The 25,961-nt window shown below is 48.3% G+C and overlaps 8 protein-coding genes across 8 annotated transcripts; 4 read left to right on the top strand and 4 right to left on the bottom strand.

Moving 5' to 3' along the window:
- Positions 1-655: 655 nt before the first annotated feature.
- Positions 656-2,368, bottom strand: KD926_006532 (uncharacterized protein; the record flags this gene model as incomplete). The annotated part of the gene is made up of 4 exons (XM_053099526.1): positions 656-1,024; positions 1,097-1,386; positions 1,444-1,517; positions 2,001-2,368. 4 exons carry the CDS (start codon positions 2,366-2,368, stop codon positions 656-658), a joined length of 1,101 nt encoding a protein of 366 aa, XP_052956789.1.
- Positions 2,369-2,553: 185 nt separating this feature from the next.
- KD926_006531 (putative RNA-directed DNA polymerase from transposon X-element) lies at positions 2,554-9,870 on the top strand (the record flags this gene model as incomplete). Its single annotated transcript, XM_053099525.1, has 8 exons — positions 2,554-4,488; positions 4,880-5,377; positions 5,681-6,298; positions 6,623-6,706; positions 6,866-7,431; positions 7,654-7,743; positions 7,822-8,101; positions 9,292-9,870. 8 exons carry the CDS (start codon positions 2,554-2,556, stop codon positions 9,868-9,870), a joined length of 4,650 nt encoding a protein of 1,549 aa, XP_052956788.1.
- Positions 9,871-10,861: 991 nt separating this feature from the next.
- On the bottom strand, positions 10,862-12,913 carry KD926_006530 (GIY-YIG nuclease family protein; the record flags this gene model as incomplete). The annotated part of the gene is made up of 1 exon (XM_053099524.1): positions 10,862-12,913. The coding sequence occupies one exon, from the start codon at positions 12,911-12,913 to the stop codon at positions 10,862-10,864; it is 2,052 nt and encodes a 683-aa protein (XP_052956787.1).
- A 2,661-nt stretch (positions 12,914-15,574) lies between these two features.
- KD926_006529 (ribonuclease H-like protein) lies at positions 15,575-16,519 on the top strand (the record flags this gene model as incomplete). The annotated part of the gene is made up of 1 exon (XM_053099523.1): positions 15,575-16,519. The coding sequence occupies one exon, from the start codon at positions 15,575-15,577 to the stop codon at positions 16,517-16,519; it is 945 nt and encodes a 314-aa protein (XP_052956786.1).
- Positions 16,520-18,376: 1,857 nt separating this feature from the next.
- Positions 18,377-18,817, top strand: KD926_006528 (uncharacterized protein; the record flags this gene model as incomplete). The annotated part of the gene is made up of 1 exon (XM_053099522.1): positions 18,377-18,817. One exon carries the CDS (start codon positions 18,377-18,379, stop codon positions 18,815-18,817), a length of 441 nt encoding a protein of 146 aa, XP_052956785.1.
- A 640-nt stretch (positions 18,818-19,457) lies between these two features.
- On the bottom strand, positions 19,458-20,384 carry KD926_006527 (PhzF family phenazine biosynthesis protein; the record flags this gene model as incomplete). Its single annotated transcript, XM_053099521.1, has 1 exon — positions 19,458-20,384. One exon carries the CDS (start codon positions 20,382-20,384, stop codon positions 19,458-19,460), a length of 927 nt encoding a protein of 308 aa, XP_052956784.1.
- Positions 20,385-20,929: 545 nt separating this feature from the next.
- KD926_006526 (MFS general substrate transporter) lies at positions 20,930-21,365 on the bottom strand (the record flags this gene model as incomplete). Its single annotated transcript, XM_053099519.1, has 3 exons — positions 20,930-20,956; positions 21,027-21,096; positions 21,148-21,365. The coding sequence occupies 3 exons, from the start codon at positions 21,363-21,365 to the stop codon at positions 20,930-20,932; spliced, it is 315 nt and encodes a 104-aa protein (XP_052956783.1).
- Positions 21,366-22,648: 1,283 nt separating this feature from the next.
- On the top strand, positions 22,649-25,670 carry KD926_006525 (NAD(P)-binding protein; the record flags this gene model as incomplete). Its single annotated transcript, XM_053099518.1, has 6 exons — positions 22,649-22,792; positions 23,502-23,888; positions 23,976-24,164; positions 24,223-24,503; positions 25,046-25,299; positions 25,363-25,670. The coding sequence occupies 6 exons, from the start codon at positions 22,649-22,651 to the stop codon at positions 25,668-25,670; spliced, it is 1,563 nt and encodes a 520-aa protein (XP_052956782.1).
- Positions 25,671-25,961: the final 291 nt, after the last annotated feature.

Here is a 25,961-nt window from a genome sequence, read left to right as displayed (position 1 = left end):
GAGAATTTTATTCAGACTGAGTGGAATCACTTTCACGACACATGGAATTCAGATTAGTAATCTGCTCATCTAGCTCGAGCATCTTATTTAATTGACTCTTGGATACTATGGATACTAGGGGTCAAAATGCTGTTGTCCGATGCATTATCGGTCCTCATAGCTAGTACCCAATGAATAAATTGATTGGACGATTTTCAGAAAAATCGCGCTTTCGATAAGTACCCGAGTGAGCTCCCTGAGGTAACTGAAAACCATGAGATTACTTGGAGTCCGTATCAAGGAAGTAGCTTGTAATAGTCATGAATGCTTGAGAAATGGGATGACCAACAGTATAATGCAGTCTAAAGCTTTGTATTCTGCGGAAGATTTTGAAGGACAGTTCCATGCAACTCCTTGGCAGTATCACGAATTCAGTACTCTATTGTTTCGGCTGATAGAAACTCGAGAGGAAAGAGGGCAGATTGAGCAATGCGGAGTAGCAATTCTAGATACATTAAAATCAACCTCTATTGCGAAAGGTCAATTCCACTTTCCTTGCATCCAAATCCCATTCACATCCATCCACTTCGTGTCCGACTATCCCGAAGCCGGTTTCACAGCTGCCACCTTCGCTTCCAAAACCAGCTTGTCACGGCATACCAAGGCGCATGTATTATCAGTTCCTCTCGGCTTCTGCCATAGCACGATCCTGGTCGGCAAGGGCTTTTTGGACGGAGGGCCTGGTCTTCATTCTCTCTATCCACGCGCCCACACCAGGGAACTTCTTGTAGATATCCTCGCCACCATAGCGAGGGGCCCATCGCTGCCAGGCAATGAAAGACAAATCAGCGTATGTACACTTGTCGCCAACCAACCATTCTCGAGTTTTCAACACTGATTCGAGCACTCCGGTAACTCTGTGAATCTCGTTGACGTATCGATCAATAACGCCTTGGACTTTCTCTGGGTGGGCACGTTTGAACCACGAAGCCTGACCGTAGTATGGCGCCTGGCCTGAGGCTTGGAAGAACAGCCATTGTTTCAGCTGCTACTGTTCAGGAAAAGTGCTGAAGCTGATTCGGTAGTCTTTGTCATATGTCTCGATGAGATATTCAACAATTGCTCCTGACTCCCAGTTTTCGAGGCCGGTGTTTGGGTCATCGATTGTAGGGAGGCGGCCATTTGGGTTGAGTTTGACGTAAGGTTCTTTTTTGACTTCGGAAAAGTCGACAAACTGTGTTTTGTACGGGATGTTGAGTTCCTCGAGGATGAGAGCCACCTTCCAGGGGTTTGGGCCGTATTGGTGCGAGTAGAGGATGATTGGCTGCATTTTGAAGAGAGGCGTGGCTTGGAACAAGACAGAAGACTCAGAAGCTTGAGTTTGAGAGACGATACTTATATTTACTTCTAAACAAATATAACTCGATCAGAAACCGGATATCAATGCCGAGAGTGCCCACTCACCAAAGGCCGAGAGTTTGATCTCGGGATCTGGTCCTTTCAAAGCATTAGTCATGTCGGAGATTCGGATTCGCTTACTGTTGTAGTCAGACTGGAGAATCTTCGTCACAAAGTGACACATTGGGTTGAAGTCTAGACCTCGCCAGGTCAATAGATGTCCATGGAGGGCAACGGCCACGCATCCATTCCATTCTGATGGGCGCGTGGGTTTGGGCGGTTTACACGCCCATAGGTATGCTGTGGCGAGGTCTAGTAAAGCCCCGATAATTTTTATAAGCAATTCCCAGCTGGGTGAGACTGATCACAGCGTACAATGACAATTCCAGAAAGAAATTGCTCAGTTTGCTTGAGATAACGGATTTTTGAGACCCCGTGTGCTCGATATTCTGTTACTGAGCTAGTCTTCATGTACTTTGAATACTGCATCAATGTTTAGGCAAAACACCATGGAAAATAATTGTGTGAAACAGAGTGGAGATGGAATTTTTTTTTTCTAGAATTCATGCACACTTTATATTCCTCTCGAATATTCCTTAGGGTCCCCAATTTTGCAGAAACACGATGATTTGACCGGAATATCAGCCACGGCAGCCACCGTTTTCAGCTGTTTCTGGATCATGATTGCCTCTGCCTTCCGTCCTAAACGAAGCAAGCAGTCATGATACCCGCTTAACGACCACACATTGTTAGGGTGCTGGTGCGCACGAACGAGGGAACCGTCCAGACCAAGATCCTTCGCATACACAGTAGCGGCCTCGGCCACATGCCCTTGCTCGAACAAAAGTGCTGCGTAAGGGTGTCGTGCGGGAACCATCCAGCTCCATGGCTCGCTGTACAACAGGTGATCATCGTGGTAAACAGCTTCACGTAGCTTGGCAAAGGCGACTTTGTAGTTTCCTCGTCGATACTCTATCTTACCGTCCAGCATAGCTACGGCAACTTTGAGCACATCTACAATGCGATTAGGGAAGTCCATCAAAAACAACAACTTCGACGCGAACCAAATTTTTGAAATTACTCAACCACCACGACGGCTACGGCCTTCAGAATCGACTAGTTTGTCAATAACTCCAGCCGCTATCGAATGATTCTATTTTTATAGGGGATTTCGAGATGGTTGGGGCGAAAACCCCGTGGCCAGCCCTTTCAGGGGTTCCCGAGGCGGCAAACTCATCAAATCAGAACTTTCTTACTTGCGTACTGAACCTTCACGCCCACGCGAAATCGTTCATTTCGCACAACGAGCAGGCCCGAAAACAGCTACCAAAGCCTGTTATCGACTTCTTCGAGCAGGTAGTCACCTACTGCAGTTTCATGCAACGCCAAACAACGGATATTCTCGATAGGAATGCTCATTTAGGCCCTGAGCTGGCTTCGATCAAGCAGATCCTTCAGAACGTTCAACAACATACTTACAGCACCCAGTCAAGCATTCGGAACCAGAGCTACCAATCTTGGGCTTCCGTGGTCAGGAATGCGTCTCCTCCAGCTCATACGCTATCCACTTACGATTCCTCCAGCACCGCCCCGGCCACCCCGTCAGAGCTCAGCAAGGACCGCGAAGTAATCGTTAAACTGCGAGATACTGGTGCCCAGAAGACCTACCGAAAGAAGTTATCGGCAGAGATAAAGGACAAAGCAGAGAGTATAAAGAAAAGAGGTGCAGCAACGATTCTAACGCTCTCCCTGGCGAGGGCCCGATTCGTTTCCGCCAGGCAGCTGCGCTCGGGAGATCTCAGCCTGGCCCTACGTACTGCCGCGGAAGCCGAGACTGCCAGGATCTACGATAAATGGGCGGATCTTATGTCAAGCGAGGCCACCCTGCGACGCCCTACATGGGGCGTGGTAGTCCATAGCATCCCGATCAAGTCAATCCAGGACCTGAACGATCAGGGCGAACAGGACCGAGTAGCCAGCGAGCTACTCGACGAAAACAGGGAGATTTGGAATCAGAAACCTGATATCAAGCGCGTGGCCTGGCTTACCTATCCTTCCAATTACAAGAACCAGAAATCCTCTGCTCTCGTTGTCGAATTCTCTGATCCAAGACATGCAAACGAGGTAATCATGAAAGGGACTATTTGGGCTAGCGATAGCCGGATGACTGTTCTATACGATAGAAACGCGCGGATTCGGCGATACTTCAAATGTCAGCAATATAGACATATAGGAATCGTTTGTTCGAATAAAACAACCTGCGGCCTCTGTGCCGAAGGCCACGAGACCCAGTCTTGCGTACAGAGGTCTGCCCCCAGTAGCCAGGGACGCAAATGCGCTGGATGCGGCGAAACGCACGCCGCCTGGCCAAGAATCTGTACGAGGTACGTAGCGGAGCAAGAACGGGTGCAAACTGCAGCTCAATATCGGCAGCCCCTGTACCGCATCCCGCCCTATCTACGGGATTATCCCTCCGTGGGTAGCGATACGGAGACCTCTGGCCCGCCCAACAGCGAGGGGCGGGCTGCGGGATCTGGGAGACAGAGGGAGAGATGGACCCAGTCAATCAGCCGGCCAGCGGAGCGGAATCACTCTACAGTAAGATTTCAAAAAGGATCTATACTGTTATACAGCTCGCAGGAGCTTGTTCTTGTGCAGCAAGAAGAGGCCCTGATAGATCTAAGTCCGGAGATAGACGTAGACCCTACCCCGTCCGAGACAGAACCGTCGATTGCCCAGCAAATCAATATAATCAGCGAACCGGAGACGCCCGCACCAGTGACCCCTGCCCCCAGGGGTTGTACCCTGAGCAAGAGGCGCCCCCGCAGCATCACTTTGCGGGCAACGAGGCGAAGCGCTAGACACCAGGTAACGCAGGAAGCTGCCCCCTTTGCCATTTCGCCTGCTACAGGGGACATCCTTCTAGCGAAGAGGACCCGAAGCAAGCAGCCAACCTACCGAGAACGATCAATATCGACTAGCGATATCACTAGCGATAACGCAGTAATAGCCCTCCTAAAATCGCCGGAGGCATCTCTTATCCCTGCACCTACCCCCTCAGGGCATTCGACCACGATCGTCTTGGCTGAGGACAACACGCTTGCCCGCTCAGTATCAAGGAAACGTGCTAGGGACCGTCGCCATGAATAGGCCCCTACACGTGCTTCAATACAATGTGAATCGATTAAAGGACAGGGTGATGGCCTAGTTCCTCCGGGACCCGGCGGTCCTAGAGGCTGATATCATCTTCATACAAGAACCATAGGATAACCCCTTTCAGGATTCAACCTATCATCCAGCCAAAGCAATACACCAGCTTCTATACCCAACACGAACGGATATAGGGGACGAGCGGGCACGCGTGTGCCTCTTTATTTCGCGACAAATCGACCCTAATACCTAGAAACATATACCCCATTCGAGGGACATTCAAGAGCTTGATCTGACCGATGCCGATGGCAAACGCCTTCGCATTTTCAATATATATAATTGACCTGCCGAGGTTGGCACCGGCACCTTAGGCTTGGTCAATGACCTCACTACTAACAATACTAATGATTACGTCCTCTTACTGGGGGACTTCAACCTTCACCACCCGGCCTGGGGCGGCGAGAATGCCGCCCGGGATACCCTTTCTAATCAGTTACTTGACTTAAGCGATAGAAGGTGCCTGGATCTCTGGCTAAAGCCGGGCACCACTACCAGAGACGAAGCCGGAGCGAAGACTACAATTGATCTAGTCCTCGGCTCGCAGGACCTGACCCCTAGGCTGGTTGCCTGTAAGGTTACTAAAAAGATTCACGCAGATTCTAATCACCTACCTATACGGACCCTTATCGACATCCAAACCAAGATTCCGGAGGCGCAGCGGCGCCGCAACTGGAAGGCGTGCAAAGTGAAAGATCTACAGACTTTTGTAGATCTGAACCTATACAGTAAGGCCTTTCCACTTGAGAATAAGCAGCATATTGAACTCGCAATAGAGTTCTTTATTGAAACGGTAAATTAAGGAATAGCAATATTTACTCCGTGGGCACGACCAAGCAAGTGGGCCAACCCGTCTTTCACCCCGGAATGCCGAGAGATGATCAAGATCATTCGTAAATTTAGGCGTACATATACCGAGACCTGCATGGCTATAGGCCCTACCGATCCCACTATAGGGCTGGCCTGGGACCGCTATGCGAAAGTCAGAAACCGCAAAGGAAAAGTGCTGGCGAGGGCCCTACGGCAGGGACACCGGACCTAGGTCAGAAAGGCCACCGAGGCAGGCCCCCGAGGCATGTGGCGCGTGACCAGATAGGCCAGGAACCGGGACGCCTCCGGTGGACTGGTCCCAACACTGAAAATACCAGATAACGGCCTCGCAGAAACTGCAGAACAGAAAGTTAAAACATTCCAGAAGGCCTTCTTCCCTCATCTACCTCCCGCAGACCTTTCCGATATCCCTACGACCTCCCTACCTCGGCAACTTGGCTTCCCGGATCTCGCTGAACACGAGGTACTGCGCTGCATCCGAAAGGCGCCTCCTGACAAGGCCCCCGGACCCGACGGCATCCCTAATAAGGTCTGGCACTGGTTAGGTGAGGTTCCCTCCTTCGTGAAGGCGCTTACGAGCGTCTTTAACGCCTGTATCCGGCTCGGGCATAACCCCGGATATTTTCAGCAATCTATAACGGTTGTCTTCCGTAAGGCCGCGCCACGGGATTATCGAGTTACTAAATCTTACCGGCCTATTGCCCTCTTGAACACACTCGGTAAGATTCTAGAGGCAGCTATCGCTACCCGCATAGCCTACGCATTGGAGGAACATAGCTTACTGCTACGAGGGCACCTAGGGGGACGCAAGGGTATCTCCGTCGACCATCTAATTCAACTACTGATAGATGCTATCTTTGATGACTGGGGCCGAGGCCAGAAGGTAAGTATGCTCCTGTTAGACGTAGTAAGGGCCTTCGATAACGTCTCTCATACCCGGCTATTACACAACCTGAAGATGGCACGGCTAGGGCACTTCGCCGGGTAGCTAGAGTCATTCCTTTCAGACCGACAGACCCGGCTCCAACTACCTGGCTACCTGAGCGGTATCATTTCTACTCCTACGGGGATCTCTCAGGGGTCCCCTATCTCCCCGATCCTTTTCCTTCTCTTCAATACGCCCCTTATTCGGGCACTAGGAATTAATACCGTTGATAGCATGCGCATTCAGCTACCGCTCTCGGGCAGAACCCTGACATTCGGCTAGATTGACGATGCCTGTACGATCGCTCTTTCCGGGTCCTACGCAGCTAATCAGCGTCTACTGGAGTGGGCACTCGATAAGGCTGCTGTATGGTCCTAGCAGCATTCGTCTAGGTTCGCGCTAGATAAGTTCGAACTGATACACTTCCGGAATCCGCTGGACCCCGATCCCGGGGCCGAAAGGGACACCCCCTGTGATTACACGGAACCATGGAAAGGAAAGGACCTTACTAACGCTAACTGGAAGAACGGGAGCGCCAGGGAGGGTCCCGTTGAACCCCCGGGGCATGACCAGCTGCCAATAAAGGATCACGCAACAGGCCACGTCATTCGACCAGTAGAACACGCTAAATACCTCGGAATTTGGCTTGATAAGACTCTCTCCTTTACTACCCACTGCACCAAGGCGGTAGCGAAGGCGAACGGAAGCCTCGAAGCCCTACGAAACATCTCTGCGTCCACATGGGGCACGTCCCTGCTGAACATGCGGACTATATATCTGGCCGTAGTAGTCCCGCAAATGCTCTACGGGGTTGCTGCATGGTATAGCCCTACCAGCGGGCGTTCTAAGTATGCAAAACGGCAGAAGACCATCAACGAATTCGAACGAATCCAGACGCGGGCAGCAATACTCATTAGTGGAGCATTCAGAAATACTGTTTCTGCAGCTCTAGGAGCAGAGCTGTTCCTGCTTTCGGTCTGTCTGCACATACAACAGATAATTGAGGAGACTACAATCCGGATACAGACCGGACCGGCTATGGCCTGTCCCCAGGGATTAGTCAAGAAGAGGAGCTCAGCGGAGATAAAATGGTCAGGGTAGTCCCCCATAGAGGCGCTGAGGTGGAAGAAGGGGGGCCCCCTATGGACCGGAAGCCGAAGTTTAACTACGTGGGAGTCCAGAAAGGCGCACGTACTCGCCCCGTGGGAGTCCCCACTTAACTGCGTGATCGAGGGAGCGGACAGCGCAGTCCAGGAACACGACAGGATCTGCCAGGAAAGCCGGAGGCAGATCTGGTACTCTGACGGTAACAGCTTTAACGGCCACGTAGGGGGCGCTGCAGTCTCGATTCGGGCCGGAAAGGTCCGCAAGAAATACCTAGGAGCCGCGGCTGACCCCACTGTGTACCTGGGAGAGCTATAGGGGATCCAAATGGCCCTAAAATGGGCAGAGGCTGCCCCGATCACGGTCTTTTCAGACAGCCAGGCGGCCATTCAAGCCGTGCAGAACCCTGGCCGACCATCAGGCCAGTACGTACTACGGGCTATCTACGAGAGGATCAGGACCCTGAGAGGCAGCAGCATGCAGCAGGAAGATATAGAGCTGCGCTGGATCCCTGCGCATATCGGTATAGAAGGGAATGAACGAGCTGACGAGGCGGCCAAGAGGGCCGCGATAAAGGGGATTGAATTAAGCTCAGTAGGGCCGCGGGAGCTGGCCGCTCAGCCAATCACGAGGCTCGCAGCTGCAGCCAAAACTGACGTACGCCGGAGAATCAAAAGCTTATTAGGTGTTTATTTTATGTAACCAACATTTACGGTATGTACTGTAGAACTCTGCCGGAATAGGGCCAAAATGATACTACTAGGTTAAGGAGGCGGCGATCTTTAAAACCTCTTTCATAACTCATGGTCTAATGACGTACAATCGACGAGTAGTGGCTTGAGCAACAAGTCCAAAATCATCACCATCATTATCACCATTGATTGCTGCAGGCCTCTATGTAGAATCTAACTTCATACGTACCAAATACTAGGACATGTACAATGCATATCATACCTCTGGAGGGATCGAGTTGGCAAGATCCGTATCTGTGATTGATCCAGATGCTATCCGACCCATAATGCCAAGTTCCCGCCTGATGGGTCCAGTGAATCTACTAGGCAGTGATTTCGAGGATATGGTTGGACGAGCGATGCACGTTGATTGAAGTCGGACGAACGGACATGACTTGACTTCCTACTACCATGACCTTGGAAGTATATACACTTATAATAAAGAAATAGGAACATTAGCATATAGCTACTAGCATAATATCCGGGGGTCGATGCCTTGGCGTAGGGGTCGGTTATATTATACACACTTCCACAAACATTAGCGTCTTGCATCACACCCCATCCACCCGAACGCTTTCATATCATACAGGAAAGGAAACACAGTCCAGAATTCCGGCTATATCGTACCCATGAAGAAGACAAGGCTCAGGTGTTTTCTAACTGTCATTCCAGGCTGCTACTGATACTGTACATGCCATATCATAGAGACAATATTTATGGAATGAACCGGGATCGCAGGACAGGCATAATTCACAAAGACCAAACATATCTCAAGGAATTGATAGTTCAATAGATCTCAAAATCTGTTTCAGATCTGCATGGCGAAAATGACGTTTCGCACTCTGCGCTCGCGTAACAAAAGTACATTTCCGCTCGGGTATCGTGGCTATGTTGTCCTGCCAAGCGCGCCGTTGCATGGAGTGATGGACCAAGTAGCTGATCATAAACAAAAACCACAAGGCGGTCGGCAATAACGGCTTCCGAGCACTTAAAAAAGCTATTACGTCAAGATCATGGCTCCGAAAGGGCACGCTGCCAAAAGCGCTTAAAAAACAAACCTTGATAGACATTGCGTCACCAGGTTATCTTCACATCTCGTTGCTCCTGCAATTGCAGGTATGCAGTATCGAATATTCCCGGTTCATGCCTTATTCTCACTCCTCCTTTCGAGGCTGCTATGACAAGCAAGATGAAGGTCATACCTTTCGATATCCCAAAGGCTCAGACCGCAACCAAAAGTATTTGTCATTGAGACCAGGGCTGTGGGAACAGACTCCGAGCATGTCCGTTGTCGACAAGGCTATCGTGACTGGAGAGAGCTTCAACCGTCTCAACCTCGACGACGATGCGGAATCGGTACCCGAACTTTCTCCTTCAAGTTCTGCGCCTGGGACGCCCGATGATGACTTTAGCAATCCACCCACCCCAACCCCAATTGAACGCTCACGAAACGGAAAGCCAATCCTGGGACAGCGTTTGATCATACCGGCAGCATCATCGGCGGCACCTCCGTCCGTATCGCCCGATGACTTCTTGACCCCCGTCGAGAGTATGCCAACACCTAAAGGCCGCGTCCTCTTTCCTAGGGAACCCCCCGGCGCATATCCTGACTCTCCAGCGGAGGTCATGCCGAATGAAACTAAGGTGGATAAGAATGAATTGGCAGATATTCTTGGGGACATTAAGCTCTTTTGATTGATTTGGGTTTTCTTCTTTTTTAAGTCTGGTGACACCGTCTCGTTACCTTTATGCCGTTTGATATTTTTTTGTAGATTTGCTGCCTGCTTGGATCTATGTATTATTTATTTTGTATGTTTAAGCTTTGAGTATATGTAATGAATACGTTGCTGCTCAAGTGCTGTCTATACTGAAAAGGATACCATCTATAGTATAACCTTTAACGACCTATCTAGCTTCCGAGGACCAATAATGACTGGTTAAATTGCGGTGTAGCATCTTGGAGGGGGTATATATAATCCTTATGTAAACTTAAGAAGATCGGTTATATTTCGTGCTGTATCCTTTCTAAATTAGCAAGCTACTTTTGCGTCGGTCCATCGCTACACAGCGACCTACGTGTGCCCAATAAAAAAATAAATCATCGGGATTTACTCGTTCAGGGAACTGCCAGATAGGAGTGCGGCAGCCCTTTCCCGCACCTTCATGTCTCGTTATATTATGGGCAAAAGCCATGTGATACGTTAAAAAAAATACTATACATGAGGCAAGAAAATAATATTAGGTAGATTCTTCATTATTTTGATCATTTTAATCCTCTAGCGCTAATAGATATAATCACGCCCTCTGTCTCAAGAACCGAGTGGTGGTCACTATCCATTTCAGGGGCTACTAGCTGCCATTGTGCGCCTCCCACAGGAGACCACGGCCGTGAAATGATATATTTATAGTCCAGTTTACACTGTTGATAGGTATGAGATGATCTTTTGCAATAGCTGCTACCTGGGCAGCCAGGGGACAATTTTATAGCGAGCACCAAAAAGAGAAAAAAAGAAAAAAGAAAAAGAAGAAAAAAAAAAAAAAAGAGACCAATAGAGTACTATAAATATAGCCCGAGGCGACTTCCAGTTTCACGTGAATGGGTTGACATCCGACTTAGAAATAAAATCTGACCATTGTCTAACATCCTATGGAAACCACAGGAAATATACAACACCTGTACCCAGTATCAACTCTTCGTTGAACAAAACTCACTTCTGAGCATATCGTGAGGCTTGCACACATCCCCAAGTGACTCCAAAGCTTCATCACTTAACGTCCATTCAGCCTTTCCATTACAGTCTCGCAGTACATAAGGCTTCAACTGCATCCAATCTATCCATTTCCTTGCAATTTCTACCGCTAAACTCACGCTCAGCCCCTCAAACCACTCAACGTGTCCCCTGTTGCATTCCAAGCATCTGGGTTCCTTTCGGCGATAATCTCTCAGTTCAGCATGGATCAATTTTTCCACGCGGGTGACGTGTTGTAATGGACGTCCTTTCTCGGCCTCTTTCGGAAAATGAAGATAGAGCTTTCTTTTACACGTTCTCTCCCATTCCTTCAATCGCTTGTTGATATCCTTTGTATATCCTATCTTCATGCGACCAAAGCCCTCTGGAGACCAGTAGATATAAATGAAGCCAGCATTCTGGTCTAGCGTCTTTGATGAAGTAGAAGTGCAAATTTTACGGAGAATCTGCTCAATTGCCCTCCCCTCTTGTGCTGATGGGCAATAAGGTACCAGTTTCTGGATCGTGGCTTTTGGATTGACAGGGGTATCAGCTTGGCCATCCTCAGCCTTGATCTCAGGTCTTGCAAATGGACCTAAGGATTTGACACCGTCTTGGAGCTCCTGAATCCAGACGTAAAATAGAGGAAGACGGGGATCCTCGACGTTGTCTGGGGCAGGTTTTAGCTCCGGGAGGATGCTCCTCCAGCACCCCCAGTCTTTACCTGCGAGACTCGCGTGCTGGGAGCACAGGATTGAGTTCACCAAATCGTTGATGCATAAGCTTGCATTACCGATATCGGTACTGACGAACCGGCGAAGCTGCATAGAGACCTCATGAGGTCCTCCTTTGTGGTTTCTGCTGCATCTCCCGTTGTCCCGTGTTCGTTTGAACGCTGCGCATTTTGACATGTTGTCACGAAATAACTGTCCTGTCTCGCGGGGAAGGATGAACGCGAGAGACTTCTCAGTATATCTGAATTGCCGGATGCGTTTTTCCGACGCGTCACGAAGTTGTGCAGTCGCGTGGTGTGGCTCATTAGCTAATAGAAAATTTATCTCAGGCCTCGTATTCAACTGATATCGAACAGTATGGCTCGATCTTGACTGGAACGAATTGATCTCTAGTTGAGTGGCACCGGCGTGATTGAATCCGGTGTCTTTGACGTCGTGTACCCCAGGGGTATCTGAAATAATTAGTGGGATACTATTGCGAACACGAGTAGGAGGTCTTCCCCGAGGGGAATTCATCAGTCGCCTGGGATTAAAACCGAGAGTATGTCGTCTCGGTCCATCTTTGCCATGTGCGTCCAACAGCCTTAGTTCTGCTTCATCCTTCCTAGATGGTGTCTCGAAAGACACCGCCGAAGTATCGAACTCGAACGGGAGGCTTTCTGTGTTCTTAGCTTCGACGCAGTGCAAGTCTGAGGAAGGACGATCTCTTGTATCATCAGTCTCATTTGGTGAAAGGCATGAGAGGGAGGGCTCAGTATCTGGCGTATATCTGGTTGAGGACGAGCTATCGCCGAGCTCAAAGTCCATGAAACGTTCCTGGTGCCCTGACCCTAGTTCACTCAGGCTCCAGGATCTCGGCTTTCCATGTTGTGCTGCTCCCATGCGGCTGGGATCTAAAGTGACCTGCCCCAGACTGATGGAGCGTCGGGCTATATTACGCAATGCGTGAATGGGATGTCTGGTTTCCGTATAATCGAATCCATGCTTCTGACCACGTAGTTTTGAACAGTCATCACTCGAAGGGCTTGAGGGCGCAGTAATAAACCCTACGCTATCCGTTGAGCCAGCGCACAAATCACTGGAATCAGGCGTATCTTCAAGTTTCAGACGGTGGGGATGATAGAGAGACGGAACTAGGGAGACTGATGTTCCGAAGAGAATGTCTGGCTTCCTGGTAGGAGTGCCATGACTGATGTCTGGTGATGATGGAGGAGTCGATTTTGGTGAGAAGGTATCGGGCGAAGAGGAAAAGGAAGTGTCATCCATTGCTGCCATCCTCAGCACTGTGTTGCTGAATTAGGGCAGTCACCGAAGGGAACTTGTCTAACTTATGGGTTTGAGCAGTATAGTGAAACCTAGCCCCCCAGCCTCGTCGGGGGTTCGCCTAAGATAACGCCTTAACTGCTCCGTAAGGATTCTCCAGGCCCGCACTTCTGTCTCATTGGGCGACTAATGCCAGTCGGTCTACTTCCCCTAGAGCGACGATCTCGCCTCGGTAATATGCATCTTGACTGCGCCGCAGCCTCGTGACGAGAATAGCGCTAGGGGGTGCCCTAGAAGCGCCAAAGTCACTACCCTGGATCGAGCTGACGCAGGCATTTAGTAAAATTACGTCGAGCGGATAGAGGTGGATTAATCAAAATTCTGTGGCTTCACCAAGGATGACCTGCCACCTTACATCCAATGTTCGGATCTCTAGAACAGCCGCCTTTTCACCTATCATGGCTTATGCCCTCTACAGCAGCATAATAAAGCGTTTTCATTTAGGTGTACAAGCTGTAAAAACCCATAGCCAAAGCGTTGAGGATTGAGGGATGTCGTAGCTCCGATGCACGGGTATCGTTCGCATGCCGGTAACCCTTGCGGCGTAGTCTCGAAGCAAACGTAATCGCGCAATGACATGTGACTGTCAAGAAAAGAGCACTGTCAAAGTGTCTTAGCTGCCAACTAGCGCTTACGACTCCTCATTTTGTGAACCCCCCTCCTGTTGCACCGCCCAGCGCCATTAGCTTCCTAAGTTCTCCGCCAATCGTTCCCAAGCCACATCGGGTTCTATATGTGGAAGACATTGCACAGAACCTTGTCCAGGTTTAATTGTACACCTGCGCCACATTATTGTGGCAGGCAGCAGTTAGTCCAGGTTGGCAGTATAGAACTAGAGCGCCTCTGTCTCCTATAGCCACGGAGCGGTATAATTGAGGTACCGTCCATTTGTCCACCAAGGACCACAAAGCCTTTCTGGTATTACACCAGATACCTTGCAGGCTGCGATATTCCATGACCCTGAGGAGTACCGATGTGCCAGGTCTCTCCTTAACCCCCTCTATCAGATATCCTCAAACTCGAACCGGAGGTGGAGCCGTGGGGGGTTGGGGGAGAGGCTATGCCCCATCGAAGCATTGTCGCTTTCATATACTCATGCACGTACACGGCCACAGGGCTGCAACCCGGCTTCTCGACCAGGGCACTGGTGACCTTTTGTGCCGGTAGGTGCACCGATGCACTGCTGGAAGGCTTTGCCCCCAATGGTTTGTGCACCTAACCTAATCAGAACCAGGCTTCAAGTTTTCACGCCGTTGGAAGGGACAAGTTAACTTGTATGAGCTCTCGAGTCCCTTCTGCAGGATTTGGAGAGACGACCGGGCAATTATCTGTTCCTTCATGGACCCGAGGCACAACGTGTTCGCTGACTAACGGAAGCTCCAAATCTTAGCCGCACTGGGAACTAAGCACAGAAATAAACACTATTAGAAGCCCCGATAATGGGCCAGTGCGAGAACAGCCGATTAGACCAATCAGTTGGTCAGCAACCATCGCGCCAGGCGAGGTACAAGAACGCCAAGGTAGTTCCCGCGTCGGATCGCAGGCCAACTACGAGGTAACTTTATAGCGCAGTACCCAAAGTCGGCCTGATGATTAGGGGAGCTCGCTAAAACTCAACAACAGACAGAGTCAAAAAGAAAAAAAGAAAGCAAAAACATACAACAGCAGGGATTCGCTGGTGGTCACCCACCCAACTACTAACCTGCCGGCGTGTGGCTTAAGTACGGCTGAGCGGACGGGAAGCCCTGTTCTCCACACCCTGTGGTCGTATGTGCTTGAATACATTACATAAGAGAATATAATGGAGCGAGCTAGAGCAACAAAAATGAATATTGAAATCAGCCATCCGATGTATATCAGCTACAACAAGAGAGCATAGTCACAGTCATCTCTTGTCATCTTGACATATCATTGCGGATTGCAAAACCTTACTAGTCACATACGCTGATCCATAGGCTCGTTGAATACACGCCGGCGGGGTGGCGTAGTGGTAAAACGTCACCCGGACAATCTTCGGTTAGTAAGTTTGAGGGGAGCTAACTGAGAATTCTCAAGGACTTGGTCGAAACCTGACGCTTGCATAATATATAAGCTGTAACGAAATTAACCTCTGGAATTGTATACCCTATTTATATATATAGTTTGAGCTTAAAAACATCCCCAGTGCCCCATAGGAGGTCATCAGGGCCGGGTCTCCCCCTCAGAGCACCTTGGTCCGTTGGATGTTAAATAATAATACTACTACTACTACCACTGCGGAAGATTAGACCGTTGATTGTTTATTATTATCTCATCATAGATGCATCATGTATACATCAAGCAGTATATTATTGACTCTCATTCTTCCGGGCAGCACGTCTAGAGCACCTGGAAGTGAGTAATGTCGATGTCATGAACGCAGGGCGTTTGGCCAAATTATTATTCCTACAAGGCCTTTTCTTCCTTTACTTCTCTATACTACACACTTCTTGAAACCACGCCAGCTTTGACCTCGTGTATCTTGTATGTATAAATACCTAATATAGTCGACATGGAAGTGCTGACCTGCCAGGGATTCTACGAATTATGGCCGACAACCCAAAGAAAAAAAATGAACCTGAGACTAGGGGGACGATGGCCAAGTTTCAAACACCTATCGCTGAGATGGTCAAACTTGCAGAGTCTCTGGAAAAGACAAGTATTCAGGAGACCACTTCATCGAAGCAAGACGCAAATCACGCAGGAGGCAAAATAGCCAATCCTAACCAGTCCTTATCTCTCGAGAAGCCTCTCAGGCTTACGGAGCGCTTGCAGAAGACGAGTATTTCTGAGAAAAAAGAGAAGAACGCCTTCGACTTTGTTGATACAACCACAGAAATGGCTAAAGTCGTTGAGAAATGCCGAAACCTGCCAGTGTCGCCCCCATCTCTTTTCATCGACTTGGAAGGCGTCGACCTGGGTCGCACTGGCAGTATATCTATAATGCAGATATACATCAGACCGCTTAACTACACCTATCTCATCGATGTCTACACTCTCAAAGACCAGGCATTTTCTAAGAAGGGAGCTAGTGGCAAGACCCTCCGTAACATACTAGAGGCACCTGAGATCCCGAAGGTTATATTTGACGTTCGTCACGATTCCGACGCTCTTAATCACCACTACAACGTCAAGCTCGCCGGAGTGCAAGATTTGCAATTGATGGAGCTTGCAACACGCCCTAGGAGAAGCAAGTTCGTTTCCGGGCTGAAGAAATGCGTCGAACATGATTTGTTCATGTCGGAGGTTGAACGCAAGGCGTGGGTCGCTTCGAAAGAAAAAGGAATAAAGCTGTTCGCCCCAGAGCGCGGAGGGAGCTATGAGGTTTTCAATGAGCGACCACTGCGCAAAGAAATTGTTCGCTACTGTGTGGAAGATGTCCACTACTTGCCGAGGCTGTGGGATGTATATGATAGAAAGCTAACTCCATATTGGAGAACAAGGGTGGATTTGGAAGGGAAGAATCGCGTTCGGTTGTCTCAGTCTTCAGGGTTCAACGGTAAGAGTAAGAATATGGCATTAGTGCCCCTTGGTTGGTGACCTAGTGACGGATATTATTAATGTCGCCTTGCGAGTCAGAATGCGCTACAAGTAATGAATGAATGTGTTAACTGTGTGAAATTCAAAAGGATTACTGCGTGGAAACTTCGGCCCTAGTTAGATTTCATGGACCGTAATAGACTTGTGATAAAACTTTTGATAGATAACTAACAATTTTAGTGTCCAATTGAACGTGTCTAGATAGACTTGCGATGAGGTATTTTCTATTGCCAAGAATGCGCAATTTTGTTCATAAATCCACTTCTTACTAGTAGACACGCACAGCAGGCTTTCCGTCTCTTCGTATTTTCCAAATGTGATCCCACGTGATATCCATAGATCCTAAGAAAGAACGAAGCCGCGTGGAGTACCTTGGAGTGGGCCAGACCGGCCCATTTCCTCAAAATATTTGTAATTGATAGTAGCAATCAATTTCTATTCCAAATTCGTTAAGATTTAATGATTTTCAATGTGACAGTTAGTGTATGCCAGGGCATAGACAACTTTCTATGCACAAAAATATAGATTTTTAGACCGAGAGTAGATTAAGCAGGAATTTATTTGGTAATTTGCCCTAGTTGAAAGGGAACGTTTAGAGCATCAGCATATACCGCTAGTGACATAAAAAAAGCATATAAACAATGTAAATCTGGGGGCTAATGGTAAATGGGCATGTTAAGGTACCTATGGTCTATGGGCGGCCCAAGGCTCAAGTCAAATCAGTGCCTCGCACTATCAGAAAAGTACAGAAATAGTCTATCTTGGCCATGACGGAAGATTCGTCACCATAATTGTAGACCATAGCTTCAGACAGGGCCCATCCGCGCTCCGTTGAAATCACGTTCAAAGCCCTAACATATGTTATACTCATCAACTCATGGCATTCCCGAGATTCAAAAAGGAAAGGAAAAGAAGAGGTCCATGTTTTTCCTGCAGGAACCCGTCTGGATAATGCTATAGAAGCTACCTTGAGGGCTTGATGTCAGGCGACGGTGTTGGTCGGCAAGTATCGTTGAATGAGAAGGTGATATGAGTATATACAGTGCTGGGATAGATATTTTGACTGGATTTATATCTGCACCACAACGAAAAGAAGATATTTGCAACAGCCTGTCCAAGTGTAATAATCACAAAAGAAGAAATAAATCACCTTACTTTTGCGAGACTGAAAGATCGTTATAGATTTCGATATGGCTGGGGTTTAACGAATTGAGGAGGTGAAATGGTTGTGGCAGTCCAAGAATTCGCTTTAAAGGGGTAGGTAGCCCGGGATCGGCATAGCGAGGGTTCACTGTGCCAGCTTACCCACCGCGGACCGACTGCCTCTTGCCCGTGATCTCTCCTATTTTAGGCTGGAAAGCCCCCAAAAAACTTGTGCCGTCAAAAAAAAAAACCATAGTAGCGGAATTGTTTCACTTACATATCCGGATCCGACCCTCTGAGCTACCTCATATTGACGGAACGAACTGGACGAGCTCATTCATAGTTGAGGTTGAGCGAAAACGACGATCACAATTGCCATGCCAGCCGTCAGATGCTGTCGGACAACTGCGAACAGTATGACAGAGTTGCTCTATACATGCCGATCATTTCAGGGTTTAGAGTGGACCTTGGCAGAGTCCATGGAACTAGTTCCTCCCAGGATTCAGGATGAAATCCTTCAAAGTTTCTTCTCGGATCAGAACCGAGAACCAAACAGTATAAAGAGGACATCCAGTTCACGAAACAGACCGCAATTTTGACACATCACTCAAATATTTCTACTGGTTTTCAATACTACTTTTGGAAAACCTCTTTCCTCCCCCGAAAAAAGCAACCAAAAGAGCTACACTACTGCCCTTGAACAACATCGTCACCATGATGAAGGCCATAGTACTACTCTCTCTTGCCCTCAGTGCTGTCGCGCAAACCGATAAGTGGGTTATTCGCTGCGAGACCTCGGATGGTAACCCTTCTTCCGGCGACGTCACCGAGATGATCAACAACCTTAAGGCCGAGGAGGCTACCAAGACTTTCTGTGTTGTAGGTAGCGGCGGCAACGACTGCAGCCCTATCTGGCGCCAATACTCCAACGGAAATAGCGCCGCCTTCCAGATCTGCGGGGCCAATTGTGGCGGTGACTTTCGCTGCCTACAGAACACCGGACCCGGCACCTGTCCTGGCGGCCAGTGCTCGGGCATGCATCCTGGAATGGTTGCTTCCCTCCTGAACGAGATACAGCAGACGTGCCAGAGCAACGGGAAAGTCGGCGGTTATGCCGACTTCCCAGCCGGCGACCTGAAGCTCATCCACTCCTAAGATGTGTTGTTAGAGAAGATTGAGGTATGGACTATGGAATGGGTGATATCTTTGGTTAAATCGGATTTGATGTCTTTCTTTCGTTATCGCTCTTGGATCATATAACCTTCTCATAGTTATCTTCTATGGAATAGTTGTTTCTAACGATTAGAGATCGCGGTTGTATAAAGTATCAATGTATATTTCTGTCCGATTATTTTTCTATATTACTCTCCACTCTCTTCGGCGTCAATTTAACTTGGTAATATTATATCCTGCAATAGACAATCTATATCTATTCTTTATTTCAGCTTTCGTTTTTCATTTTTCTCTCATAAACATAGCTACTGATTATGTGCTATCTCTCTTTGTTGATACATCATAGTATAGGGTGAGTTTGTAATATATTATAATCGATTCCAGTTTTGATAAGTAGAAATAGAGTCTCTATTTACTAGAAACAATACTGAACTTTTGGCCAGAAAAAATATTTAAAAATTTAAGACCTTTTGAATCATGAATTTGCATAATCCGATGGACCGTAATAGACTTGTTATGAAGGGTTTTATAGATAACTAACAGCCTTAGTACCAAACTGAAAGTATCTGAATGGAAAGTCACCTGGCTGAATCAATGAATCATTTAGGGAATCCTTGATGTATTATATACCCTGACCCGGGACTGTAATTCGCCCATCGCCGATCGAGACAGCCTCGCCCTGAAGCAAAACCTCTGCAATCTTCTCCCCATCCTCACTCCGAACTACCCGGACGTAGATATCGTTTCTTCGCCCCAGCTCCACTCCTTGAACAATATGATAGTGAAAAGGTCCGCTGCCCACCTCCTTTGGCTCTTTCAATGCCAAAAAGCAGGCTAATGTAGACGACGCGCTGCCGGTTCCAGGGTCTTCCCAGGTGATGAACATCCTTGTTCTAAGCTGTCTGCAACCTTGATCATCCTTTCCCAGGTCGACATAGTATTTCGTCCCGATCAAGCCAACATTCCATCCCTCATCTAGAAATGGTGGGTTGACGCAATCCTCAATCAATCCGCTGGAGATCTTGCCTAGAGACTCGACATCCCGGACGGCGGCTAGGACGAATGAGAGGCCCTTCACAACAGACACGGCGGGCGAGGCATCAGAGACAAAGGAGAGATTGGAAGGAACCCGTGCTTGGTTTATGTGGATATCAACTGGAATGTGTGCGCTCACAAGACCGGTTGTTGCGTCCTGCGAAACGGGGATATGGCCCGCTTTGGTCACCAAGTCTTTCAGACTTGCAGAGAGAGCGGCTGGATAGTTCTGAAAGACATAGGCGGCGGTTCCAATCGTGGGATGGCCCGCGAATGGAATCTCACATTTTGGTGTGAATGTATCGATGGTGAGAGACTCGACAGGGGTCTGGCTATCTTCGGATGGCTCATGCAGGAAAATTGTTTCCGAGAGATTAAACTCCACAGCAATTTTTTGTTTGATTTCTTGAGATAAAGAGGATTTATAGCTTGCGGGCACACGCACAATAGCCAGTGGATTTCCTAGGAATGGGGTGTTTGTGAAAACATCCACCAAAGCATAATTCAGGAACATCTCGAATGAAGCTTAAGTGGTAAAAGTTGGGAAACTCGAGTGGTGATGATTGAATAACGGGAAGCTGCTTCGGATGCGGAGATGTCATATCATGCAATTTCTTCAGCTGTCATTGTCGGATATTCGCGGAGAAAGGGGTCCGAGTATCGGTTAGATTGTGGCATCGGTTGGCTCGGCAGTCCGAGCCAACCAGCAACAGTCCCGCTGTGGAAACACTCAATGTCGGCAGGTAAGGTACAACGGTTTCAAGAAAGATACAAGAGATCTTTCACTAGTCCAATTCAATATCGTTATATCTTATACCGTATTTGTATGAAAGCAAAAAATAATCATTAACATTATAAGTATCAAGTCACATTCATTTGTGCCTATACCTAGATCCGATTGAAAGAGTAGCGATTTGAATGATCAGATCCTTCAACGTCAACATCTACTGAATCACCAGTAGGTGGCGGCTCGCTGTAGTAGCGGCTGGATAGCTCTAATGCAAACCCATAAATGCTTATTTCGGTCTCGCGTCTCAGGGAATATAGGCGATTGATCCGCTATCTAATCCAGTCTGGCACATATACCTGTACGTAGTTATAACATTAGGAGACACACTACAAGACTTTGTGGGGAGAACAATGGAAGCTAACATACCTGGAATTGAACGGACGTCAAGTTGAGCTCCTCCGTGATACCGCTTAGTTTAGCTGCTGCGATCGCATTTCTGGTGACATTATTGTGCAATAGCACCTCATGGAAATTTGAGGGAAGGCACCTGTCTAAATAATTCATGATATAGATCAAGGCTAGCATTGGCATGAGCCGAAGGTCGAGCTTTCTGACCAAAGCCTTTTCCATTACTACTCGCTGTTCATCTGTAGTGCCCTGAAGTGTAGGAGGAATCGCCCGAATGGCAACCACTGAGCCCCATTCGAGCTTCTCCTCCGGGGTCATCTCGGGGATTTGGGGTTGTCCCTTCTTGTTGTCTGTCATGATGGGGGGGTTCTTACTCAACGATCAATTGACTAGCACTCTGAATGATAAGAAGTGTGCTGCATATTTATACCTTTACTATTATCCCCAAGAACACTGTTATCTGCCCCCTGGCCTCCGATATCTGTTATCTTCCGGTTGGTTCGGATCTTGGATTAAGCCTGGCGCTCTACTAAATTTATCTTGGATAGCGCTTCCCCGCATAAGTGAATGAGGTTTGGAAGGATTGTTGATTACCATAATCGGCCGCTACGGCTGTCCTCGTTCAGCTTGCAATGCTGATAAGCACAAGCCCCACTCTTGAAGCAGGATTGGGTTGAGCTTGGGCTGATTATGCCGTAGCGGCCGATGATAGACAAACATAGGTTGTCGATGGATGGATCGAGGTCCCCGCAAACTGCTGGGTTCTCGGCATTATCTCACTATCTGCCAACAAGACAGAAGACATTAGAAGGCAAAATCACCCATTGATGATGCAGAAAAGGTGTCCTTCCTGTATACTTCGTACTCGGTAGGGAAACAGTAGAATGTTTGGCATCTTACACCTCAGGCATCCAAGACCTTCCCCCACAAAATACTGTGTCAGGCCTGTCTATAAGGTCGAAACAACAGAATTCGACGTGGAAGAATAAGCACGCTATTTTATACTGTCGGGCGAACTAGAGCCATATTAGTTGAATTTCTGGTTTCGAACAATTGTTAGGCCAAGGAAAAGGCGTATCGACTAGAAACTACTGTGCACCCAGTAGTCTCCTGCTCTCGGGAACGTTATTCATAACTATCACTCTCCATCAGATACACAGTTCATTGTACGGACTGTGCTTTTTAGTGAACATAGAAGATCTTCTCACCAGCACAAATCGCTGGGCCCGCCAATCAGCTAGTAGGACCTCTCCACAGTATGTGCATCGTTCTCAACGTGATTTTTCGTCAAGAATCTTTCGAAAAACACCAGCTAATTTCTCAAGATCTGGAGCCTCTTGACCCCAAAAGTTTGTCGTGTCCAATGCCACTTCAGCAACATCCCTCCAATCCGGTCTCATACTAACTTTCCCGCTCTTCGCAGCCCCAACAATGGTCAGACCGCATCGAAAAGCTGCACGTGTAGATAACTAGGTTCCATGGTGCCGGTGCTGCGTGTTCACGTGTTCAATAATCTCATAGCATGTATTAAGACACCGGTTGGCAAAGTCCCATACGACTTGGAGCTGAAGAGACGCAGAGTGCAGTAAAATGAACAAGAATGGGCAAAACAAACACTCCTTCACAAGAAGTGCACGGCCATGTATAACGTAGGGAAGTTCCCTTTGCTCCGTATCATCCTTCGAATTCTGAAGCCAAGATGGGAGATGGAAGGCTGCAAGAGTCTGATGTTCTTCAATCTCGCCGGCGATACGAGTGAGGGTGTCGATTCGCGTGTTGAGCAAGTGGGTGTCGCTTGGTTCGGAGTAGAAGGTGTCCACTATTTGCTCCATTATTCTCTTTTGGGAGATCTCCGAGAGATAGTAGTACCAGCTCTCCTTCAGTGAGAAACCATCTGGGGCTTCGATATTCTCGTCCGGTGGAGTGGGATATTCGGCGACGAAGGCTGGATTTGGGACGGCGGATGGAACGAGGTCTAATTCGATGCAGACTTTCGCTGGATGTTATCGCATCGGTTAGTCCAGGACACATTAAAACAGTTTTCGGGTTGATTCACAATTCAGATTTCAGCGCCGACAGATAAAGTCGCTCTTCCAAATCCCTATTCTCAACTTCGGGCGGTCGTGTCCGCAAATATAAGTGCATTGCCGTGCACACCGAGTTGAACAAATGCCAGGCACCTAAAGGCCGCAAACAGTACATCTCATAAATGCCTGACAGGAAGGTACACTGGAGAAAGAATAGCGATGATGCACTCAGAAGACCCAGTCGCTTCCTAGCAGCTAAGTAAAATGCGTCCGCTAATGCTCGGTCGCTCTGCCTTGCACGGGCAGCACTGGCTTTGGTTATTTCGAAGGGCATAGATAATATTCCTACCAAGTCAGCATCAGACTCCTACTGAACACAACAGTCTAAGTTCCTAATGGCATTGCACAACATCCAGCTCACCGGCGCTTCGGGGTACCTTGAGGTACCGTGCTGGCTCGCTGGAAGAGTGCCAATCTCCCACCGTACTCCCATCTGTATGTTCTGGTACGATCGGAGGACCAGGGAGAGAAGGTCAAGCCTTACGGAGCCGAGCCGCTGGTTGCCAACCTCAATGACTACGACGACCTCGCAAAGAAGATTGTGTATCTGAACATCACCATCGTCTACTTCCTGATCGATGCGTACACCGCCACACATCAACCCGCGATGATCGAGGCTCTAGGCCAGGTGAAGCGAAAGACGGGTCAGGAAGTGCATTTCCTACTCACCACCGGGGCCAAGCAATTCAGTCGTCATGCGGGTATGCCGACCGACGCTCCTTTGCTGGATACCAACCCGAATCTATACGATCTGCAGAAGAACGTGAAGGCGCCGCACGACTTTATGAATGAGGTATCTCTCCTTGCCCCTTCCCTGTGGATCAGCCATGGTTATAGTCACTAGGGTTAGGACCTCGAATATGCGCTAATGCCTCGGTAGTCTGTCAAAGCGAATCCTCTGATCATCGATACCGCGGAAACTCACGGCGTCCGAAGCTATATCTTCGCCCCTTGTCTCGTTTATGGACGTGGCGAGGGCTTTGGAAATCTGACTTCTATCCAAGACGTGTCGATTGTGCAGGCGGCACAAAGTGCTCGACGAGTCTGCGCGGTTGACTCGGATGATCCGGTAGGCCGATGTATTCTATGACCTAACTATCAAGGATTATGCTTCTTATATGTCGCAGACCTGGCCTGTTTGTCATGTTGTGGATACCGCAACCCTCTATCTCGAAATCCTACGCAAAATCCTCGGGGAAGACATTGGGCATGGGAAGAATGAATACTTCCTCGCTTCATCAGGTCCCATTAAGTGGAACGATATTTACGGTGCCTTTGCTAAGGCCCTAGCCAAGCGAAGTATTGTCGACGATGACAAAGTCACGTTAGCCGACGAGCCGACTTTGACTAAAATGGCGGAGGGAACTGGCGTTGAACCCAAAGCCGTCCAGGTGCTCTTGGGTGGAAAGTATGTGATTCTTTTTTTATGCAATTGAAATTGATTCTTGCTGACTGTGACTAAAGATCTCTCTTCAAAGCCGACCATGGCTACAGAATTAGCTAGAAGCCTCAATACCCACCACAGATATTCTAGAAGTGGCGGATGATGAGGTTCAACTGATTTTAGACGGACTCGATAAGAACAAGGCCAAGGCCAATATCCGCTAAACATGCATTAGAATTCTATACCGCCTGATAGGAGTCAACGGTTCGGTCAAACCCCTTTAGGGATGTTCTTCAATTGAGTAACGATCTGTTGTAAATTTGAGAAGTTTATTAAGTAGGGATATATATACTTGTGACGCGATAGCCTTCACTTCTCAGACATACGCGATGTCTCCTTCAAGAACGAAAGTGTATAGTTTGAATCACGCAGAGTCTTTCTTGATATATATACTCAGAATCGACCTTACAGATGACTTGTCTGTTTGTCGATGTGAGTGTACTGGGGACTTGGATAAGCTGCTTCAACCCATAAAGGAAGTTTCAGCGTCTCATTGTAGAGTCCAGCCTTGGACTACCTGAGTCAGGCATTCTGGCAACCTATCGTATTTTCAAGGAAGATATGTTAATCAAGACACCCGAGAAAATGAGTGACGAAGAAGCGTGCACTCTGCCAATTGCTGGCGTGACAGCGTGGATGGCCATCAACGGCACACGGCCTTTAGGCCAGAACGGCGGAAAGGATGAATATATTATGCTACAGGGTACCGGAGGAGTTAGTATTATGGGGCTGCTGCTGGCGAAAGCATCCGGTGCCAAAGGTATACTATCCGCAGTGATATTGCTATACCATGTATACCATATGGTTGCTAATGCTCGAGCAGTCATCATCACGTCTTCCTCGAATGAGAAGCTGGCCCGGGCGAAGGAGCTCGGCGCAGATTTCGGAATCAATTACAAGGAAAGACCCGATTGGGACGAGGACGTCATGCAAGTAACCAATGGCCATGGCGCAGACATCATCCTTGAGACAGGCGGCTCGCAGACTATCGGCAAGAGCTTTGCCTGTGCTGCTTACGGCGGCCTAATTAACTGTATCGGCTATACGTCCGGAAAGAACCAGACAGCTGGCGAGCAGCCCAATGTCAATGTTCTTACAATCAGCCGATGCCTTCTCTCAAGGGATTCGTAAATGGACCAACTGACCGATTTGAGGAACTGGTTAAGTTCGCTGAAAAGCATCAGATCCACCCGATAGTCTGCAAAAAGTTTAAGTTTGAGGACGCCAAGGCAGCGTTCAAGTATATGGACGCTGAATCACATTTCGGAAAGATTGTTCTTGAGGTCTCGCACTAAGACCAGCCCGGCTCACACAGATGCTAAAACAATAATAGATACGAACATAATCAGACATATGTAGTTTGAGGTTTCAAGCGTATACAAAGTTACACTGATTGCACTGAAAGTAACGAGGACTCAAGCA

Source organism: Aspergillus affinis (genome assembly GCF_023601865.1).
Source record: "Aspergillus affinis strain CMG 70 chromosome Unknown NODE_34_length_287566_cov_88_205910, whole genome shotgun sequence".
Classification (NCBI taxonomy): Eukaryota; Fungi; Ascomycota; class Eurotiomycetes; order Eurotiales; family Aspergillaceae; genus Aspergillus; species Aspergillus affinis.
This window is presented reverse-complemented; position numbering and strand designations above follow the sequence as displayed.